This window comes from Apteryx mantelli, chromosome 1 (genome assembly GCF_036417845.1).
Source record: "Apteryx mantelli isolate bAptMan1 chromosome 1, bAptMan1.hap1, whole genome shotgun sequence".
In the NCBI taxonomy this organism is placed as follows: Eukaryota; Metazoa; Chordata; class Aves; order Apterygiformes; family Apterygidae; genus Apteryx; species Apteryx mantelli.
Window position 1 is genome coordinate 124,024,626 of NC_089978.1, and position 19,840 is coordinate 124,044,465.

The 19,840-nt window shown below is 41.4% G+C and overlaps 1 protein-coding gene across 1 annotated transcript in view; it reads left to right on the forward strand.

Moving 5' to 3' along the window:
- Window positions 1-5,030: 5,030 nt before the first annotated feature.
- The window catches only part of MYH15 (myosin heavy chain 15), a 47,935-nt gene continuing 33,125 nt past the window's right edge, over window positions 5,031-19,840 (forward strand). Inside the window, exons 1-13 of the mRNA XM_013950028.2 lie at window positions 5,031-5,121; window positions 6,277-6,380; window positions 6,908-7,051; window positions 8,768-8,924; window positions 10,546-10,573; window positions 11,475-11,568; window positions 12,932-12,952; window positions 13,551-13,643; window positions 15,009-15,072; window positions 15,167-15,265; window positions 17,239-17,342; window positions 17,775-17,913; window positions 18,544-18,662. Of these exons, the coding sequence (XP_013805482.1) occupies window positions 5,031-5,121; window positions 6,277-6,380; window positions 6,908-7,051; window positions 8,768-8,924; window positions 10,546-10,573; window positions 11,475-11,568; window positions 12,932-12,952; window positions 13,551-13,643; window positions 15,009-15,072; window positions 15,167-15,265; window positions 17,239-17,342; window positions 17,775-17,913; window positions 18,544-18,662 (1,257 nt within the window). The remainder of the gene's footprint in view (window positions 5,122-6,276; window positions 6,381-6,907; window positions 7,052-8,767; window positions 8,925-10,545; window positions 10,574-11,474; window positions 11,569-12,931; window positions 12,953-13,550; window positions 13,644-15,008; window positions 15,073-15,166; window positions 15,266-17,238; window positions 17,343-17,774; window positions 17,914-18,543; window positions 18,663-19,840) is intronic.

Sequence of the window (19,840 nt, forward strand, 5' to 3'; positions counted from 1 at the left end):
TCCCTTTCTTACTTGCAAATCAGTAGTGATGCTTATTTAAGTGGAAAAAAACCTCACCTCTCACTGCAGTCTTACAGAGCAGGTGGGTTAAATCGTACATCAAAAGACATCCCTGCTGAAGGGCACGGAGTATCTCTAAAGCAGCAGGCTCGGAAGGGTCGGAAGTGATTCTGATTTAAGGAAAGGTGAGAGAAGAGCACAACAGCCAGTCAGGCACTGGGGAGTGACGTGCACGGTTCGTCTTCTGCTCAAGCATAGGTTCCTTGTGCAGATGTGTCCTAACAGCACAGTACACTGAAACTCTCACCTCTAGCTTTAACAAAGGATCCTCTCCTCAACTTAAATCCATCTGGAGGTGGACATGGCTCTAGCGAAGGGGTAGTGCTTCTCTGTTGCTTGGTAGCATTCCCTGACAACTAAAAATATAATGTCAGTGAAGCACTCAGATCCTTAGACTTGCCACATCAATCTCCTGTCTTTAAGCATCTCTTCTATAAACCCCTCCTTTTTCTTACAAACCTCCTTTGTCTGTGCAACCTGTCACTGTCCAGTCATCAGCACAACAGCTTTAAAAATAGCAGATTCAGTATGCAAACATTTTTATTCTTGTCTGGTCACAAACCAAACCACTTGTTCCTGCGGGTATCTAAGAATTTGATGAAGCTGTGGGTGAGCTCCCTCCCTCCTCACCCTTGCTTCCTTGGAAGTGAGTTTTCTATAGCCCTAATATATTGTCTTTCCTTGTGGCCAGCTAGCATTATCCACAATATTTATTTTCCTCTGTTTGTGTATTCAGTTCCTTCTGAAACCAAATGAAGCCTATATATTTACATACGCTGGTGAAATCAAATCAGTCTGGATGTGTCAGTTGTTTTGCTATTTATGGGCTGAAATGAAATGAGACCTGAGCTACTTATGGCATTTCTTTTATTGGAAAAATGGGTTTATGATGAGAAGGCCAGATATTGCTCAAGCTCAGTCTCAAAAATGAGTTTCCTGAAGCAAAACTCTCGCTAAAATTGATGCCTACTTTATTCATTATCTGTGATTCACTTTCCAGACAGAATCAGTGTATTCTTAAACTTCCGCCCTATTCTTGCCTTTTTCATAAACTGGGGAATGCCTGTGTAGTCCAAACCTGAGCCTATGGACTTGGTTCTGATTCTCCAGGGCCAAGCAAGGGGCTTCAAGGTGCTGGACTGTGACTTGAGAACTCTCCTCCCGGCTCTGTCACTTGAGGACAGTGTTCGGCTCATGTAACCGGCTTCCCTTGAAAATCACTTGTCCCTCATGCAAGAAGCTTTGATTTTGCCTTTCTTGGGGAATTGCATCTGAATAGTCCAAATTTTTCCCCACTCTCCCACCCTGCCCTGGCCAATGGTAATTAAGTTCTTAGGCACAAAGAAAAGAAATACTCGCCACTGTGAAAACACAGCGTGGAAGCAGGAGAAGTTTCTTCCATGAAGTCACGGAGCAAGAATGAGGCGGCGAGGGGAAGCACACGCGGAGCCCACTGCTCCTGCCGACATTCCTGCCCTCCCCCTCAGCCAGGGCCCAGCCGCACATGTTCCCTGAGCCGGCCTTGTCTCCTCATCGGGGAGCCGGGCGACAAATATAGGCACAAAGGAAAGCTGCTGATGCCTTTAAAAAGTTATCACTGGTGACCTTGAGATAGGTGTATATAAAGTGTGGGCTGGGCAGAGCTGTGATACTTTCTGTGTGCTCTCCAGGGTGAGTACCGACCTCTTTCGCTTCTCCATGTGTGTCACTGGCTGGGCTCTAACGCTTTACCGTAGTTTTCATGTCACTAACAGCTTAAGGTTTCAGTGGTATTTTCACTAAATGTATAACACCGTCGGTCCTAGGATGCAGTTTGAATGCTAGAATGGCAAATATACCTTTCTTCAGGCAAGACGTTCATGAAAGCAGCAAGTCCCTCGTAATTATGCAACTGATTGGCCAGTACACGCAAGCTGTATTTTCTGTCCTCTCTATCATCTGCAAAAGATGACAAATTACGCAGTTCACTGTTCTAAGTGCTGCAAGGAGTTCTTTAAGGAGTTCTTTAACCCAAACTGAGCTACAATAATGATTGGGTTCTCTTTCAAATGTGCGAGATACCCACTTTTGTTGCTATAGCAGGTGGGCCAGGTGCACTGTGCGAGCTCTTCCAACAGCCACATTGAAGAAAGATGAGGTCCCTGCTTTCCGCGTTTGAATCCACCACCAAACTGGTGGTGGTCCTGGGCATGCCACTTAATTTTCTGTAACTATAACACTTTTCTACAGGGAGTAGGTGTTTTCAAGGATCTTTCAAAGTTCACATGCAAGTGAAGGCTCTTTTTGTTATTTGTCAGGACAGATCAAAAGGAAAGTCAAAGCGTTTAGTTTTACCTTGTATTTCCTGACTATGCTACCCTTTAAAAATAATACTATGACCACAGACTTTACCAGTTTCTCTTATCTTGCAAAGGGTTTTTCTCATTGACTCCTAGGCACCTACAGAATGGGTGCTTCTTGGACTCTCACCTCTGTCTTCAGTAATCTCATATGCTTGGAGTTAGAAAAGATGGATGATCCCAGATGAATCAAAGCGTTTTTGCACCATAATATGCTTGCTATAATCATTGGCCCTGAACATATATGGAAAAAAATACCCCACAAAAAAACAGAAGGTAATAGCTGAGTAAGTGTCCCTAAGAGGTCTACCAATGGAGCAAAACCCCACGAAGCAGAAACAGTTTAGAACAGTTTAATGTATATTTGGACTTGTGAGAATCTGTGCTGAGTCCTCAAGATTAATATTGGAGTGGCTCCTCTTATTTTTGCACATGTGATGTGAACTAACACTTGCATGCTCTACTACTGCTCTGTTTAGATGTATGAACTGACGTAATTTCACTGCTCTGCCAGTGCTAAGACAGGTCCCTTCCTGCCATGGTACCACACCTGTGCCCCATGGGAGAGAGACACTTCCATGCTAGTTTTCAGTTGTCTCTCCAGCTGGGGTTTTTGTCAGCTCTGACAATGTTAAAATAATTGGTGTGAACTGTGCTTGTGCAGGCTCTTAATCTTCAGAAAGAAAGAAGTTAAGGCGAGTTCTGGGGAAGAAAGTTGTTTTGGTGCTACAGCAACAAGACAGCAGATCTCCAGTTCGTCCTGCAAACTGGGGGAGTGGGGTGGATGTAAAGCATTTGGCAGTTTTGCTGCCTTTGGGCTTTGCATTCCCCAGGAGGAATGCGCTGAAAAAACTGCCCCAGTTGATGAGGAGATTTGTCATTGCATGGATTTTGTTAGAAATTGAAAATGAAACTAAATTTAAAAAGACTACAGCGTCTGTTTTGATAGGAGTCTTGAAAGTTTGTCCGCTTGCTCTGGACATGGCATAATGAATAAAATGAGGGAAGAGGTAATATCTGAGGATCACTTGTGCGGCTTTGAATAGTAATCAAATGGTACCTCAGTTTGAAAGAAAAAAAAAGTCTGAAGAAATTCTGTTAAATTTGGGGGAGGTGGAAACCTTTGGGCTGTGGGACTTCTAAAACAATTCCCTGGACAGCACTGTGAGCAAGAATACTTCACACACTGTGGTGTGTGTATACATATATATACACACGTGCACACACACATATATATACATGTATATATATGTACACACATATATACACATTACATATATGTGTATATACAAATACTAATAAAAATGTGTATGTATGGGTGTATATATACAGAGAGAATTTATTTCTATAATCATTATAGAAGTTAAGCCATAAGAATATAGCAATCAAATGAATTCCTAGTGAAAAGCCATCAGTTTCACTGTTGTTCAGTACAGCTTAGTTTGGCCTACTTGTAAAATCCTGCATCTTTAAAATAGATATAGCCGTGTAAATAAATATAGTCAGGACATAGCTGTTTAAAGGGTAATTTTTCTTTGAGACCACATGGTGTGTTTAAAAAGTTTTCATTATATAAAGTGCTGCTGACTCGAGCTGACTGTCTCCTTTCCAAACAATAAAAATAAGCCTGTCATGGCATAACCAATTAGCTCTTTAGCGCTTGGCAGTACAAACCAGCAAATTGGTCTCACTTACGCAAGAGTACCCTGCCATGGCTTTCATGGTAAAAGGCTCCCAGGCACCATGGCCTCGTCATTTGAAAGGCAAGCGTAGATATTAAGCTGGGCTAAAAAGCCCAGATCAATCTGGAAAGCTCGCAAGCCTTTGCACCAGTGCTGTGGTGGCTGTGCAGGGATACCCACACTGGTGAATTTGGAGGTCGCAGCACCTGGGGAGCTGTGCCAGCCCCCAGTCTCCCCCTGCCGCCTCAGTCCTGGTTTCACGCAGGGCTAATTCATGCAGTCAGAGGGCTGCGCTGGAGGTAGCCTGGTTTCTTTGCCAGCATTGCCTGACACAAGCTCAAGTACACTTTCCCGGAGCCGCGCTAAGTGGCGTTAAGCACAGCCCATAACAATTTTGAGTTTGCAGTAGTGCACTCTCGCTCTGGGATTTCCAGAAAACGCCTGCTGAGTTGACACGTGAAGGGGCCATGTGGCAAAACCCCAAGAAGACACGCTAGAGTGCTCAAGATAGTGGCGCCAGCTCCTGGGGGATTTGAAACAGGGCAGGACAGGCTGCCGCTAAGAGATTTTCAAAATCACAGCATCAAGTGGTTCCTTTTGCCAATTGCTCTTAAGCACCATTTGTGCCATAAAGAAGAGATTAAATTCTCCCATGGAGATAACTGTGATCCATGTCAGGGTTTTGAACCACACAGGATCTGACTGACTTTAACTAAGCCAGGGCAAGCGAAGGGTTTGACTGAGGGTGCAGTATAGCCCTAAACCTGTGTTAGGTATTTGCATTTGAAATTAGTCATCACTTGTACTGCAGCCACCTGCCACATGGTGCTGGGTGTTTTGTGTTGCACCAGATGGACCAAGAAGTAGATCTTCTTCCCCCCTCTTCTTTGGTAGACCAGGTCCCTTTCTTTCCCCTTATTGGGCTGTGCTACCTTGAAATCTTGCCAAGATGATGGACATGACGGAATTTGGGGAGGCTACTCCCTTCCTCCGAAAGAGCGAGAGGGAGCTGATGATGGCCCAGACCGTCGCCTTTGATGGTGAGTTGCCCTGTCTTTTACTCTGACAGGGGCTGGCTAACCTGAATAAGGGTTACATCCATAGCATGGTTGTGGGAATGCAGAGCTAACCAGGCTGTGAGGCCTGTGTTGTCACTGCTGTGTTGTTGCTGTTGTTTGAGGTAGCTGATTTAATCAAGCTTTGATTTCTTTATTCCACAAGGCAATAAAAAGCCCTCAGGTAGTATTAACTAGAAAATAATTCTAGTTGATCTATATTATCTTAGTTAATTTATTATTAGCTAATATTAATTTATATAAGTTTAACTTCTGTTGAATAAGTAATTAACTAGTTTTGGAAGTTCAGATCTATATGAACTGCTCTGCTAAAGTAGAAATCACTCCTTTTTCTTTGCCAATTTGAGAGAAAAGTGCCTCACACTGATGTTCCTACAATGAAAGAAATTCTGTGGCGTGACTAGATGTCTCTTTAAATTGTATCTGTATGTCTGCTGGACTTGCCCTCTGTATGACAATCTGCGATCTTAGATTCCAGCTTTCCATAAGTTAATTTTCATGAAATGGATCTATGTGAGCTTTGAGGTGTAATAGTAAGTATGAATATACCAATAAGCACAGTAATAGCTGCTATTACAAGCAAGCCGCCTAAAGTCTAGTGCAGCTACTCCAAGCTTCTAAAAAGAAGTATACATAACAATGCACAGTTATTAATATTACTGTTCTTCAAGACAAACTAGAAGAATGTGCAGACATAAAGTTAAATCTGATAGCTGGCAGGCAAAAAATGTGGGTTGTATTCCTCATTCACATAGCAATTTTCTGTGTGACTTTTGGCGAACAGCTTAATTTGGGCTTGGCTCTCAGTTCCTCTGTCTGCACACTGATGATGATTATGAATTTCCTATGGAGGCTGAGGCTTAGGCAGCGTTTGTGAAATATTTTGACATCTTGTGCTGGAAGGACCTCAGGATGACAAGTTGTCATTTCAAAGGAGAAACAACATTTGGGAGCCCTGTACCTTCTGTTTTGGCATGCAGCCCCCATAGTATTGCACATTTGTTGTGGCCCCAGGGGTTTTGTACGCTTGGAGAAGTAACCTTAGAAATCTAACTTAAAATTGGGCATGGTGTTACTATTTTCCTGAAGACTGAACCCTCTGTCTCCTTAATTTCACAGGGAAGAAGAAATGTTGGGTTCCTGATGAAAAGAAAGCTTATGTTGAAGCTGAAATTATAGAAACTAGCAATGGCAAAGTGACTGTTGAGACAACAGATGGAAGGGTACGAAACCTTTTTTGTCTGACCAGTGACTAATGAGGCCTGAGTGCTAAGCTCCAGAAAATACGTAACAGTTTAAGTGCTGTTACCTGATTCAAACCATTCATGACACAGGCTGTGAATGAGAAGCCCTGATGACATATGAAAATGACATACCAAAAACAACCAAGGGAAAATAAAAACACAGTTGAGTCTAAAAGAGTGTTAGTCACTGCACAGCAGTTGGCAATCTGTGAGCAGAGGTATGCAACCAACCAGTTCTGGTTTTGATCCTGCAGGAAGAAATGAGGAGACGGTAGGTAAAATCCCATGCTGTAGTTAGCATGTGTCACAGTCGTACAGTTATAGTCCTTATTTTAATCACCTCAGCCTTCCCTCATTCTTCTGCTATCTGTGAGAGCAAATGGTGTTATGCATGTTTGAGCGAAAGAATTTCCCTCTATGGGGAAAATAGGTTCTCCTATAAGGTGCGTGCAGCAACATAGGATCTCAGTGTTTTCCAGCGGTGTCATTCCTATCTCTCTTGGCAGACCATAACTATAAAAGAAGATGACGTGCAGTCAATGAACCCACCCAAATTTGACATGATTGAGGATATGGCTATGTTGACCCACCTGAATGAGGCGTCAGTGCTGTACAACCTGAGAAAGCGCTACAGCAACTGGATGATCTATGTAAGGGTCATTAGTTGGTATATTTAGAAATCTGCATTCCAAATGTTGTGACGTTTGACCATGTTGTGTTCTTCATATTCAATTTACAACTTTGTTATGCCACAAAATTGGCAGTCTTGCTCATTTCTTCAGGAAAACACTGCTTGCGTTTGGTTTGTGTCTGAATACAGACAGACAACAGTAAATGAATAAGATGGTGTTCTTGTTCTCGGTTTTTGCTTCTTTATCTTGCAAAGTGGTGTCACTGGATATATTTTACAGTCAAAGCCTCCTGGACACCTAGTTTCTTTTCTCCACTCATACTATTAATCCATGTTATTACTAGCCATGGAGATTTCCTTGTTAAAAAAACAGTGCCTCAGGCTTAGAGTACACATATAACTTCATTTAATTATGAACCTTTCTATCTTTAGTTCTCTTCATTTTCAGTGCTGATATCTATCTTGTTTTGCTCTGGACTCTTCCCTTACTCTGTGTCTTCCCCAAGAAAGCATTAACATAATTTCTGTCAGCACCAGAACAAGCTTCAGTAGCATCTAGTTTCATGAGGCCAAATTTTGCCCTAAGTTTGCTGTATCCAGTTGTGTCCAAAGTCAGTGAGAGTGATGTGTGTATATTCTAGCCAGTCCCTGTTCTAGTTTTTGGGTTTGACCAAAGAAGGAAACCACCCTTTGCTTATTTAAACTCCAATCATCATACACTTTCTGCATCTATCTAATAACCCCAGTATGGTCATGTAGGGCCCTAACACATGGCTTTGTCTTGGAGGTCAGTACAGCTAGACAATGAAATTTGTTGTCTTGCCTGAATCCAGTTATCAGTCCACTAGTCGTTTTCTTTTCCTTGTAGAAAGTTCTACTCTAAGACTCAAGGACTCATGCAAAAGCCATTGTGTAGCAGGTCCTAATGCTGCATTTAGGAAAGGCCCCTGCATTTCACCTGAAGCTTTTAGAATGTAATTGAGCTCCTTAAACAATATGTACGTGGTGCTTTTGCCTATATAATATCTCAGTTTCTTTAAAGACTTCTGTTTCAACCCAGACTAAGTACCTGAAAAGTTAACAGCTAACACCAGTTCTCCAGATCTACAGCTGGAAACTCATTCTTCCTCAGAACTGCTGGGCCCTAGCTAATTAATATAGATAGCTCAAAGAATGATTATAGAGATAGGTTTTTACCAACTATGTTTCTCCAAAAGCTAAAAACACTCTGCAGCTTTGGGGAATAACACTATGAAGTTGTTTTCTTTTTGAACATCCAGCTGAAATTTGCCCCAAGGTGCTCACATCAAATTAATAATGGGAGACTGTTTCTCCCAAATTTCCCTTCCTAAGAATGGAGTTCAGGCAGGAAAGCTGCAATTTTTCCTTCCTCCATAATTCTTATTTTCAAGAGGAAACAACTCTTGTAGAGGAACAAGGTAAAAAGCTTGGACCCAGAAGATGGTCTGTGCTGCTTCTTTGTTCTGCTGAAGGGGCTGCTCCTGTTTGCTTGTCATCTTGAAAATATTTTTCGCCTCTGGAAAACTGTTTATTATCTGTCATTTTAATATCATTTGTTGCCAATAGGAAGCACATGGCAGATCAGTGGCTTTAGAAATACATATCAAAGGCATGCTATAAAATCAGATGGGTATTCATTTTTGAAACCGGCAAACACTACTTTTTTCCATTCTTTTAGAATTTTTTTTCGCTCTTATTTCGGGTCCCTTTCTAGACCTATTCAGGTTTATTCTGTGTGACTATAAATCCCTACAAGTGGTTGCCTGTCTACAAGCCGGAGGTGGTTGCTGCATACAAAGGCAAGAGACGCTCGGAGGCTCCTCCTCACATCTTCTCCATCGCTGATAACGCATACCATGACATGCTGCGTAGTAAGTAGCACTGTTTGCTTTCAAGTTTGGTTTCACTTTCTTTAGCTTACATGACGGATATGGGATAGAGCTTCATGAGAGCATTTGCAGTGCAAGCCCTCAGCACCAAATATGCAAATACTCCACCAGGAACGGGGGTTTAGGAGTCTGCATGAGTAATTTTTTTTTTTTTTCTCACTGTCCCTGTGGTAGTTCTGGTAACCGTAAGCTCTGTGCACTGCTTATCTGTAAGGCCTACAGTTCCTAGCTGTCTGGTCTGAGATCATCCGACTTGGTTTGTAATTGAAATGGGCTAGCCTCGGAAAGGCTGTAAGTATATTCCCAACTTTACTATCAGTTTATGTTCAGTGTTCTAATGCTCGTAAGTTACCTACATTCATTAAAAGCAGATGTGAAACTTGCCTATTCAAATATTTCTACAGAAGAGGCATCCTCATTCGAGACGGCTCAGCATCTGGTGAATTAATGTAAAGCTGTTCCAAACTCTTCTGCCACAGTCTTAACCCAGAGGCAATTAAAAAAAAGGGTCTGATAGTATCTGTTGTAATATTTGTATGAACGAAGAACCTGGAGCCAGCTATTCAGGCTGCTGCATGCACATCATTTGCTCAGACTTGATGTGGCTTTGTGCATCAGGATTACACTGACTGCCCTAGGGTCCTGGCACTTGCCTTGTGGGAATCAACTCTGGATTTTTGTGAGAAGTCTTCCTGTCCTGACCCTTAAATGACTGCGAAGAGAATTTATCAGCAGAGGGCAGCAGTGATGTACTTACACCAGGCCCTACGAGGTTGCAGAGATAAATCCCAAAGAGAATTAGGGGGACACATGCTGCTGCCACCCGGCTTTAATAGCATGGAAAGTGCCACAGCTGTGAGCAGGCAGAAGTGGCCAGGGGAAAGGGGCATCCTGATGTACCTGTGGCTGCAAAGAGATGCTGTTTTGTCAGATAAGGGTGGAATACGGCCAAGCTGGGTCAAATTAACTCTTGTTGTAACATGTGATGAATGGAATTAAAAAAGTATGGAGGAATTTAACCTCCATGGTTTGGGAAGTTGTTCTCATTTTAGCATTTGTTGAACTTGGTTAATAATATATTACGGTTGCAAAGTGTTATTATAAACACTTGTTTCTGCTCAAGCCATTAACAATAGGGAGACTATAAAACTTTGCGTCAGCAGTGTGTCTAGTGAAAGATGAGTATACATAGAAAGGAACAGTTAGTGAACAAATAGTAAAATTGTTTGAGTTGGTCCAGTAATACAGGAGCAGAAAGGTCAGATGTAAGCAAAGATATATTCAAGAGTCAGAAAAGAAACATTTTGCTGACAGGAAATTACTGCCAGTTGTTATAGTTTCCCAGAAATATGGGAATGTTCCTGATTGGCAGGTTTTTAATACTGACTTAAAATATAGAGGAGGATTCAGGGCAGAACTTGCACTGATGGAGGTTGGAGTAGATGATACTTATTTTTATCTTTCCATCTCTGCTTCTTATGATTCTTTCCTATCCTCTTGGGAATGATTCTGGAATAGTTGGTACTGATTTGCAGTGATAATAAGCAATTTGTACAGCCTACTGACTTTGCCTCATTTACTTGCCTTTTTTATTTCTCCTCAGATCGGGAAAATCAGTCTATGCTGATTACGTAAGTATTTCTTTTTTGACAGATTTGAGACTCTGTTCCCCCCCCCAAAAAAAAAAAACTTTAAAAAGAAGAAAAAAATCAACTGAAGTACAAGTTTGCTGGTGAAAGCTCAGCTAATTTGTCTGGAACTTGATCCAAGTCAAGTAACTGGCCTTTTGGCCATCTGATAGTTACACTGAGCCCCCTGGGAAAGGAGTAGCTAAGCCTCTGACAGAGCTGGCCTGCTTTCTGGTCCCTGTTTGGTGTTTGTTCCAAGTGCATGAAAAAGGCTCAGCAGGCAGTTAAAAGAAGCTTGTTCCAGGGTTGTCCTTGCTGTGTGTGCCTGGTTTGCTCACAGAAGACCCTTTCTCAGTGTGGTTGCCCTTGCTGCAAAATATATTTAAGAGCATTGGGTAGACAATTGAATGTAGCGATGGAGATGACCAAGGCAGAAAAGAAGAGGCACATCACTTGCTGGCAAGCATAAAAGATGGAGAGCTGGGTGTATTTGTCTCTTTACACTGTTCTCAACTGCTCCTGGATAATGCTGGGAAAGTACTGCAGGTTTTCTGAATGTTTTCCAACTCATTAGCTGTACTTAAGTATACCTCAGTGCCTGAGTCTGGTTGTTTGTAATAAAACTTCATGCCCTTAAGGATGTTCAATGTAATGTGAGTTCGTATTAGATTTCTGAGACCAGTAGCACGAAGAATTGGTAGCTGTTATCACAGGCATTCACCTCTGTTCATTCAGTTGATTTGATGTGATTTCCTCTGGAATAACCAAACAACAGATTGCAGAAATCACTGTCAGCATCTCAGAGAAGTGCCTGTGCAGAGGGAGGAGCTGGTGGGACTGGCAGGTAAAAGGATGAATTACAGCTGGTTGAGCAACATCATTGTTCCCTTCTTTTTTCCCTTAGTGGAGAATCCGGCGCTGGCAAGACTGTCAACACGAAACGTGTCATTCAGTACTTTGCCACAGTGGCAGCCCTGGGGGAACCTGGTAAAAAGAGTGTAAGTCTGCCAGCATTTCAAACTTCCAAGACTTTTCTATTGTGTACAACAAACCTCGCAAGTCTGTATCCCAAACACCAGATCATGTGCTACACCTCAAAAGACGTGGTTAATAAAAGTATTTTTCCCCTTTACTTTGGGAAAGATATTGCTGCCTCTGTAAGTGGCATCACTGAGTCTGAAGGTAGAAAGCCAAAGTAGTTCTGAACTTGCTGTGCTCCAGATGGAGCAGCCAAACCACTCGTGATTTTGAACAACTGCTTGTTGTTCCCTCTCTTTTTCTAGGAGTTTCAGTTTTGGTAATGTTAAATACGTTTGCAAATGTGTTAAAGCTGGTCAAAAGGTGGGGAGACTCTGAGGATTTAAAAAATTCATGGATTTTTTTCACAGAGAACCTAGTGCTGAAAAGCAGAGCTTTCTCATCAAAATGTCTGTTTTGTTGAAAAGCTTTTTCGTCTGCAAAAAAAGAATGTTTTGGCAAGAGATTTTCAATTAGCTTTTCTGTATTTCCCTTTGGATAAGTGCTGTTCTGCTTTTAAGTGCACTCTAAGGTTACAGTGAATATTATATTCATGTTGCTTTTTATCTTGTATTGCTATGAGCTATTCACTAAGTGTTTCATTGCACTTGGAGGCTCAACACACTTTTATGGCAAATTAAATGATTCCTACGAACTCTATAGTTCCTCTAAGGCCAAAATTTCAGCCAGTCCGGGATTCTGCGCACATTACTGACGTCACCAAAATTTGATATGCATTCATCTGTGGCCTGCAAAGCTCTCTTAACAAATAGCTGAGTGCTCAAGAGTGAGCCTTTTATGCCCAGTGAGGTTGGTGCTCATTTTGGTGGCTAAAATCAGATGTGCTCATGGAATAATTGTGCAAATAATAGATACTGCAGTTGGATGCTTTTCCTAATAGATTGTCAGCTGAGGTCACATTTTATCTTCTTTATCACTCCTTTTTACAAAGAGTCCAAAAGTCCAAGTGCAGCAAGATCTAGTTGTCTAAAGCTTGTCCATTTGCATTTATGTCCTTTTATTCTTATCACCCAGTACCAACCTCTTTTCTGTGTCCAGTTTGTCTTTTGGCTTCTTGTGGAACACCTCTAGAGCAAAACCAGGTAGACGTCTGGACTAGAGGTAAAAATAACAAGCTGAGTAGGAACAGCACTTGGCTATTTTGTGATGTGCAGGGAACATAAAGTAACAGCTGCAGTGTTTTTTTGATGCAAAAACAATCCTACTGCTTGCTACATAGATGCCAGCTAGATCTCCAACCTTGCTAATCTGCGTCTTCTGTGATGTCCTTCATGTTAGTACTCACGTTCTGTTTCTTTTTTTCTTCTGTTCCTCTTTTGATAGCAACCGGCTACCAGAACTGGGGTAAGCAGTCAGCTTAACTACTTTATCTTTTGCACGTGCAAATGGTATCAAGCTCTGTTGATGCATTTCGTGAACCTCAGCATTGCTCTTCACGTGGTTCCCCAGTGGAAGTGTTCCCTGGGGCCCAAGCTGTTAAAGCAGTTTACTTCAGCGAACTGGAGTTAGTGGGAGTGGCAGCTAATCTCTGAAAATGCCAAACGGTACAAGCGCTGAGTTCTTTCAAAACTAATGCATTTCTTTTCAACGCTTGTCACTTTCTTCAATAGCCCCTCTCCTACCCACCTGCGCTTGGATGTCCCCGCACGCACCAGGGTACACTGAAAGACATGGTTGCTTCATTTGTATGCAGATGGCATAAAATATAAAATACACAAAGCAAAACAGTAGAGAGCAGCTGAACGTTTGAGGCCTTTTAAGCACTCATTATTGACTGCTGATGTTGCCATTAGGCTGTTAACGCTGTGCCTGCCCCTAGTGGGGAGCTAAATCACTTTGCTCCAGATAGTTCCCACTATAAGTGAAATGCATGGCTGCCATAGTTGCCAGCTGAATTTTTAGCCTGCAGGTTTCTCAGCAGTATTTCAACCTTGATTTCTAGGGAACCTTGGAGGATCAAATCATTCAAGCAAACCCAGCCCTCGAAGCTTTTGGAAATGCCAAAACCCTGAGAAATGACAACTCCTCGCGTTTTGTAAGTCCAGAGTGTAATGATGTCTTGTTCAGCAAGGGCTAGTTAATAACATCTCTGTAATAATCTTTTCATGAATTGCTTCTTGTTTCATCCATTAGAATAGTTGGATTCCTACACAGGTAAAGAACAGCAAAGTGGTACTTGAGCAGGAAAAACTATAGGAAGGATTAAAAAAAAAAAAAAAACAAAAAAAAAAACAAGAGAAAAAGAGCCACCCTGAATAGCTGTTTAAACTGTTCCATGATCTGGAATGAACAAAGCCTGGTTTTATGAAGCCCTTCACATCCCCTGACTTCCCACAGCAATGGCAGCTCCTCCCCAGGACTGCATCTCCTGCATAGCCTTATTTTCCTACCATGTTTTCCATTAGCCTAGCTTGTTCCCTCTCCCCACAATATCGCTCCTTTCTCTCTGTCTGAAACATAGCACAGTTGCCCTGCTCTCTCTCACACCTTCCCCCTCTGCAAACACACAGACAGCTATGTTTCATCCATGTCATTTACTTTTTTTTTGGCTGAGTAAGCCACCCCTGCTTGTTCCTCGGTGCTGTCATTAACTTGGGCATCTCTCCTCATTTTCATTAGGCTTGCAGGAGAGAAATCTCCTTGGGAGCTCTGCCTCTCTGCCACATGGGGTTGATGTTGGCTGAGAAGTTCTAAAGAAATGGTGTGAGGATGACAGTCCAAGTTTGTAGCCCATGTTTCCCTCAGAAACCCGCTTAAAAGTGAGATTTGAAGAAGTGGAAAAGGTCAGAGGTTGTAAGCACCTGTGGGAAACCACACAACTGTATGAGGAGTTTGTCAGCTGGAATGGAAATGAATATCAAAAAAAAAAAAAAAAAAAAAAAAAAAAAAAAAAGCCAGTGCATTTTAATATGATAAATTGGATTAAATCTACTCAGAGGTTTTCTGGAATTCTGTGGACAAATATGCAAATTTTGTGGGCTGAGTGGTATAAAAAGCACAGACCTCACTGACATAAGTAGTGCATACAGGTCAAGATTGCAAATGTGGAGGAGTCCAGACCGTGTGTCTCATGACCAAGCTTATTGCCCTGAGTCCTGCTTTACAGTAAAGCTGCATCATGAAACTGAAAGCTATGTAGGTTCCCCTGTGACTTAGCCTGGCAGAGAAGGACACTGTTATCCTTTCCCCACAAGCTGATTACATAGCAGTGTGTATAGCTTTAGGCTTAGAAAAGTGCAATATCATTGTTTAATATTTCTTGTCGAAAACCTGCCTGCGAAAAGTCAAGGAGTTTGCATAAACTGAATTTTTTGACCAAATCACTCCCTTTAAGTAGCATCCTTTGTTTCCTTTGTGTACACTGTATACATTAATTAGAATATTCTTCCATGTGAATTAGGGAAAATTTATCCGAATCCATTTTGGAACCACAGGCAAGCTGTCATCTGCTGATATTGAGATTTGTAAGCAACAAGCTCTTGTCTTCTTCTAAAAATACAATTTCTCATCTGAAACCTTAGAGAATCTTTCTCACTGATTTTTTCACTATGTGACTAGATTTACTGGAGAAATCCCGAGTGATTTTCCAGCAACCAGGTGAAAGAGACTATCACATCTTCTATCAAATCCTGTCTGGAAAGAAACCAGAGTTGCTGGGTAAGCATTAGTTGGATGCACATCTTGCAAGAACCAACCTTTAGCTGAATAGGCAGTGGCTGAAGAGGGTGCTTGGGGGAAACTGGCTATGTTCAAAAAGGGTCTTATGCTTCCACTTGTCAAAAATGAACTTCCACTGACAAATAGATTTTTAAAAGGTGGTGTTCTGATGGCACTAATAAAGCCAATTTTTCCATGATACACAGGTGCAGGTACCCTTTACAATGAAGTGATATTGCAGAATGGAATAAGGGAATGGAGACTTAGACACGACTTTTAAAATATAACATTATAAAGGCAAAAAGCAGCACACTGAATTTGTGTAGTCTAAAGCCTCAAAATATCTGGAAAATGCTCAAGCCTCAAAAAGCATTTATGGCAATAAAGCCTTTAGCATCCTGACTTTACATATAAGGAGACTGATTAAAGGTCCATAAAGAAAAACTTATTCTCTGTTTCTGCCCCAAATGCTAGAACTGGCATCCTGTCATGCTGCATAGCAAGGGAGAATATGAAAAGCTGCACAGAGCTCATTACATGAGAGACCACCTTCCAGGTTTCCCCCTGCTTGAACGTGGTCCCATAGACCTGCTGGAGAAGAACAGACAGCAGATGAGATCTCTGCTCCCATCTCCCAGTGCTTTGAAAAAACCTTCACTAGTTATTTCTCTAACTCTTTCTCCAAGTAATGTGTTTTGATTAACCTGTGCTCTGAAGAAACACTTTGTAAAACATACTGAAGAATCGTTTTATTGCTGCACTAAACTGCTGCTAAGCCATAGCAATCATAATCTGTTTTGAAGTCTTATTATCCTGACAGTGTGTGGTCAAGTCCCTAAATCCCTAGCCTTCTTAGCTTTTATGTGGCCTAATTAACAAAGATTAGGAGAAAGACTTCAAGGAAGTGCTGCACTAAGATTTTTGTGAGAATCTCTATGCTGGGAAAATGTGCTCCTTCTCATAAACTTTCCATCTGTATAATCCACACCAGCACACACCCTACTTGCCAGCAGAAGCACATCTTCAGGCTCTTGAAGAGGTTGAAATCAGTGGTGGCTTTGTTTTATATACAAGAAATATATATACTTATATATAAATATGTACATATCTAAATATAGATAAGTATAAATATAGACAAATATATAAATATAAATGTAGGTAAGTCTATATAATAAATATAACTTTGGCTACATAGCAAAGTAACATATAAGACATATAGAGAGTATGATTTTTATATATACCTATATTGGTAGGCATATATATGTACATACAGACACACAAACACGTGTATATATATATATATATATATATATATATATATATAAAAGGCTGAAATCTAGACCAAAGCTTGGTCTGCTGAGTATGGGTGAAACTTCTTGTTGACTTAAGGAAGCAGGGAAGCAGGACTTGCCTGTTGTTGTGGAGCCAGCCAGCTTTTTATAAAACAACTTCACTTTTTGTTTTTGATATGAAGGAAAAGGAAGGAGGAAAGAAGTGGAGAAGTTTGTTCAGACTTGTATTGATTGAGAGCTGAGTGTCTTCTCCAAAGAGTCCTGAAACTCATTTTTTGGGGAATCTCATGTAAATGGAGGGTACCATGCCCATTGTCACTGTCTTGGATCATACTAAAATCTTTTTTCTCCTCTGTATTTGGATGGGATTTTTACCCCTAGAGCCAGGCAAGGCAGACAAGTAGGGCTATACAGGAAATGATGACCTTGGCATATTGCAAAACATCCTTTTGTAGATGTGTATGCAGTATCCACATATCCTTGTTATTCACTTTTTCTCTAAATCTTGGTCTTCAGACTGGAATAGTAGAATAAGAGTTAGTTGCTGCCCTGCAGTTGTAAAAAGTGTTGCACGCATGTTTGTATAGAGACAAATGTATGTCAGCATTAATCTTTTCAATCTCCGTTTTGTTGGGATATCCTAAATGGATGGCAGTTTTGACCCTGGCAGTTCTTTTACAGATATGCTACTGGTATCTACCAACCCATATGACTACCACTTTTGCTCACAAGGCGTAGTTACAGTGGACAACTTGGATGATGGAGAAGAATTGATGGCAACAGATGTAAGCCTGTACTGATATGACATTTTGCTTAGTAGGCGCGTGTGGGGAGGAAAAGTGCTGGCAGGAGCCTAATTTCTGTCACTGAAATTTTTAGACTAAATAGAAGTAGAAATGGGTCTCAGTTGCTTTCATAATATGAAGTGTGAGAATATTGATAAACTGCTATGCTTTTGAATGTGGTCTTGCTCCATGTAATGTCCATGGGCACAATGTTCTTATCACTCTGGTGTATAAAATGCTACATAATGGAAGCTCTCCCATTGCTCCCCAGTCACTGCTGGGCACCCAGGCTGTGCCAGTGGCTGCTTTGTCAGGTAACACCCATTGGGAGGTTAGTAATATCTGCCATACAAAGGTAGATTGTGGGGCTGCAAGACGTCATTGTTACTGAAGAGGCAAATGACAAAATATCCTGGTGTTTCCTTTTCACAGCAAGCCATGGACATCTTGGGATTTGTGCAAGATGAGAAGTCTGGTGCCTACAAGCTCACAGGTGCAATCATGCACTTTGGGAACATGAAATTCAAGCAAAGACCCAGAGAAGAACAGGCAGAGGCTGATGGCACTGAAAGTAAGAATAACACCTAACATTGCTCCTTACTGTTAAAAGCCTGGCATGTATTTTGAGGGACATTCTGTTGAGGAAGAAACAGGTCCTTGTTGCCTTGATCTTGCACAATGTACTCCTTGCTCAGCCAAGAGTGCTGTATTTTATTTGTAGTAGGGCTTATACAGTGATGGGTGAACTAATTTAGCAGAAGCTGAATAGACACAGTCTGAGCAACCCAATGAATATTCACAGGCTCTATGTTTTTGTGACCATATGAACAAAATGTCAAAAGTTGTTGCCTTCACTCTCTCTTTAGTGTCTTCAGGTCTTGCTTCTTTGCTTGAAGGAGGAGGAACTCCCTCAAGCACCTGAAGTAGTTTTTTAAATTTTTTGAACTGTCTATGATCAATGCAAAGACCTGTTGTTTTCCCTAAAGCTGAAGAGTTTCTCAGGTATGATTTTTGCAGCAAATAGGGTCTAAGCTGAGCTTCTCTACCACAGGGTAGAGCACAGGCACACCTAACATAAATCATCATAAGAGCAAAGTTATCCAGTTTTTCTTAGGAAGTGGAAGTGCTTAACATTTTTTTGGCTACACACGTTTTCAAGTAGTAATTCAAAGCCAGCTGAAATCTTGTTTCTCTTTCTCAGGTGCTGACAAAGCTGCCTACCTAATGGGAATCAACTCCTCTGATTTGGTTAAGGGTTTATTGCACCCTAGAGTGAAAGTTGGAAACGAGTATGTGACCAAAGGTCAAAGTGTTGAACAGGTAAGAAGAAACTTTCAGAGCATTTGGGTGCCTGTCCTGCAAGCCCTGAGGATTCGACTCTCATGTCCCAAATAGAGAGACAGCTGCTAGAAATATTTACGTGTGTCTGTGTTACATAAACAGTGGATCCTCTGGTACGTATTCTCTTGTTATATCCCCAAACTTGGGGAACAGAGAATAATGGAAGGAGAAACTGGTAGACAGCAAAGAGACCAACAGAGGAACAGCAGCCAGTACTGCCTTACTGCCTTTGATAAGATTGTTTCAGTGATGTGTTAGTTGCAGCCACTCAAGGAAGCTAGACACAGCAAAACCACATGGGAACTGGTATCTAATTCTGGATCTGAATAGTTAACTAGGAGAGCTGAGCCATAGTTTATTCACTCATTCATCATTCATGTAATTTTAAGCTCTGTGTGACCTCAATTGCCTACAGGCAATATCCACTTAGAAGTACCTCTTAATTTATGAAACAGAAGTCCCTGGATTAGCAGTGCTGCTTTTCTGAAATGTCCTAGTGGTATCATAGATGAGGCTTCAGCATTTTGGTTATGATAAAAATTGCTGTCTGAAGACAGGTTGTGGTATGAGTCAGTAACCAGCAAACTGCTGGAGACAGCTATATCCTATTGGTATAGTTGAGTATTTGGCAGGCTGAATGGCACCAGCGCCATTTAGTTATGTTCCCTGCTTATTGTTTTGATTGCTCTTTCAACCTCCTGCTTATGCATTTGAGATACAAGTCCAAAGTCCCATAGCTTCCCTCACAAATTGAAAGCAAATCACAATAAGTTACTTGAGCACAGAGCTTCCCTATTCTTACAGTAGTTCTGGACTTCTTGGACATCACAGCTGGTGTCAGGCCCACAAGTTTTATGGTATCTAACTTCCATGGCAACATAAGGGATTAAACCATTTGCAACTTGCTGCCCAACTGCTCCCCATAAGGTGCTTTACTAATACTTTATGTACATGTGAGCATATATATGACTGACACATACATACATAACAGTAATTTGAAGAAAACTGAGCACAGATAATAGGAGAAACTGTGTGTTGTATTAAATAGGCATTGGTGATTATATGAACCATTGTGAAATTTCAGTTAAAGCCCAAGCAGGGATTGAAAAAGGCTGCCGTACTGAAAACCTTGTGTTCCATAATGAATTCTGTTCCAC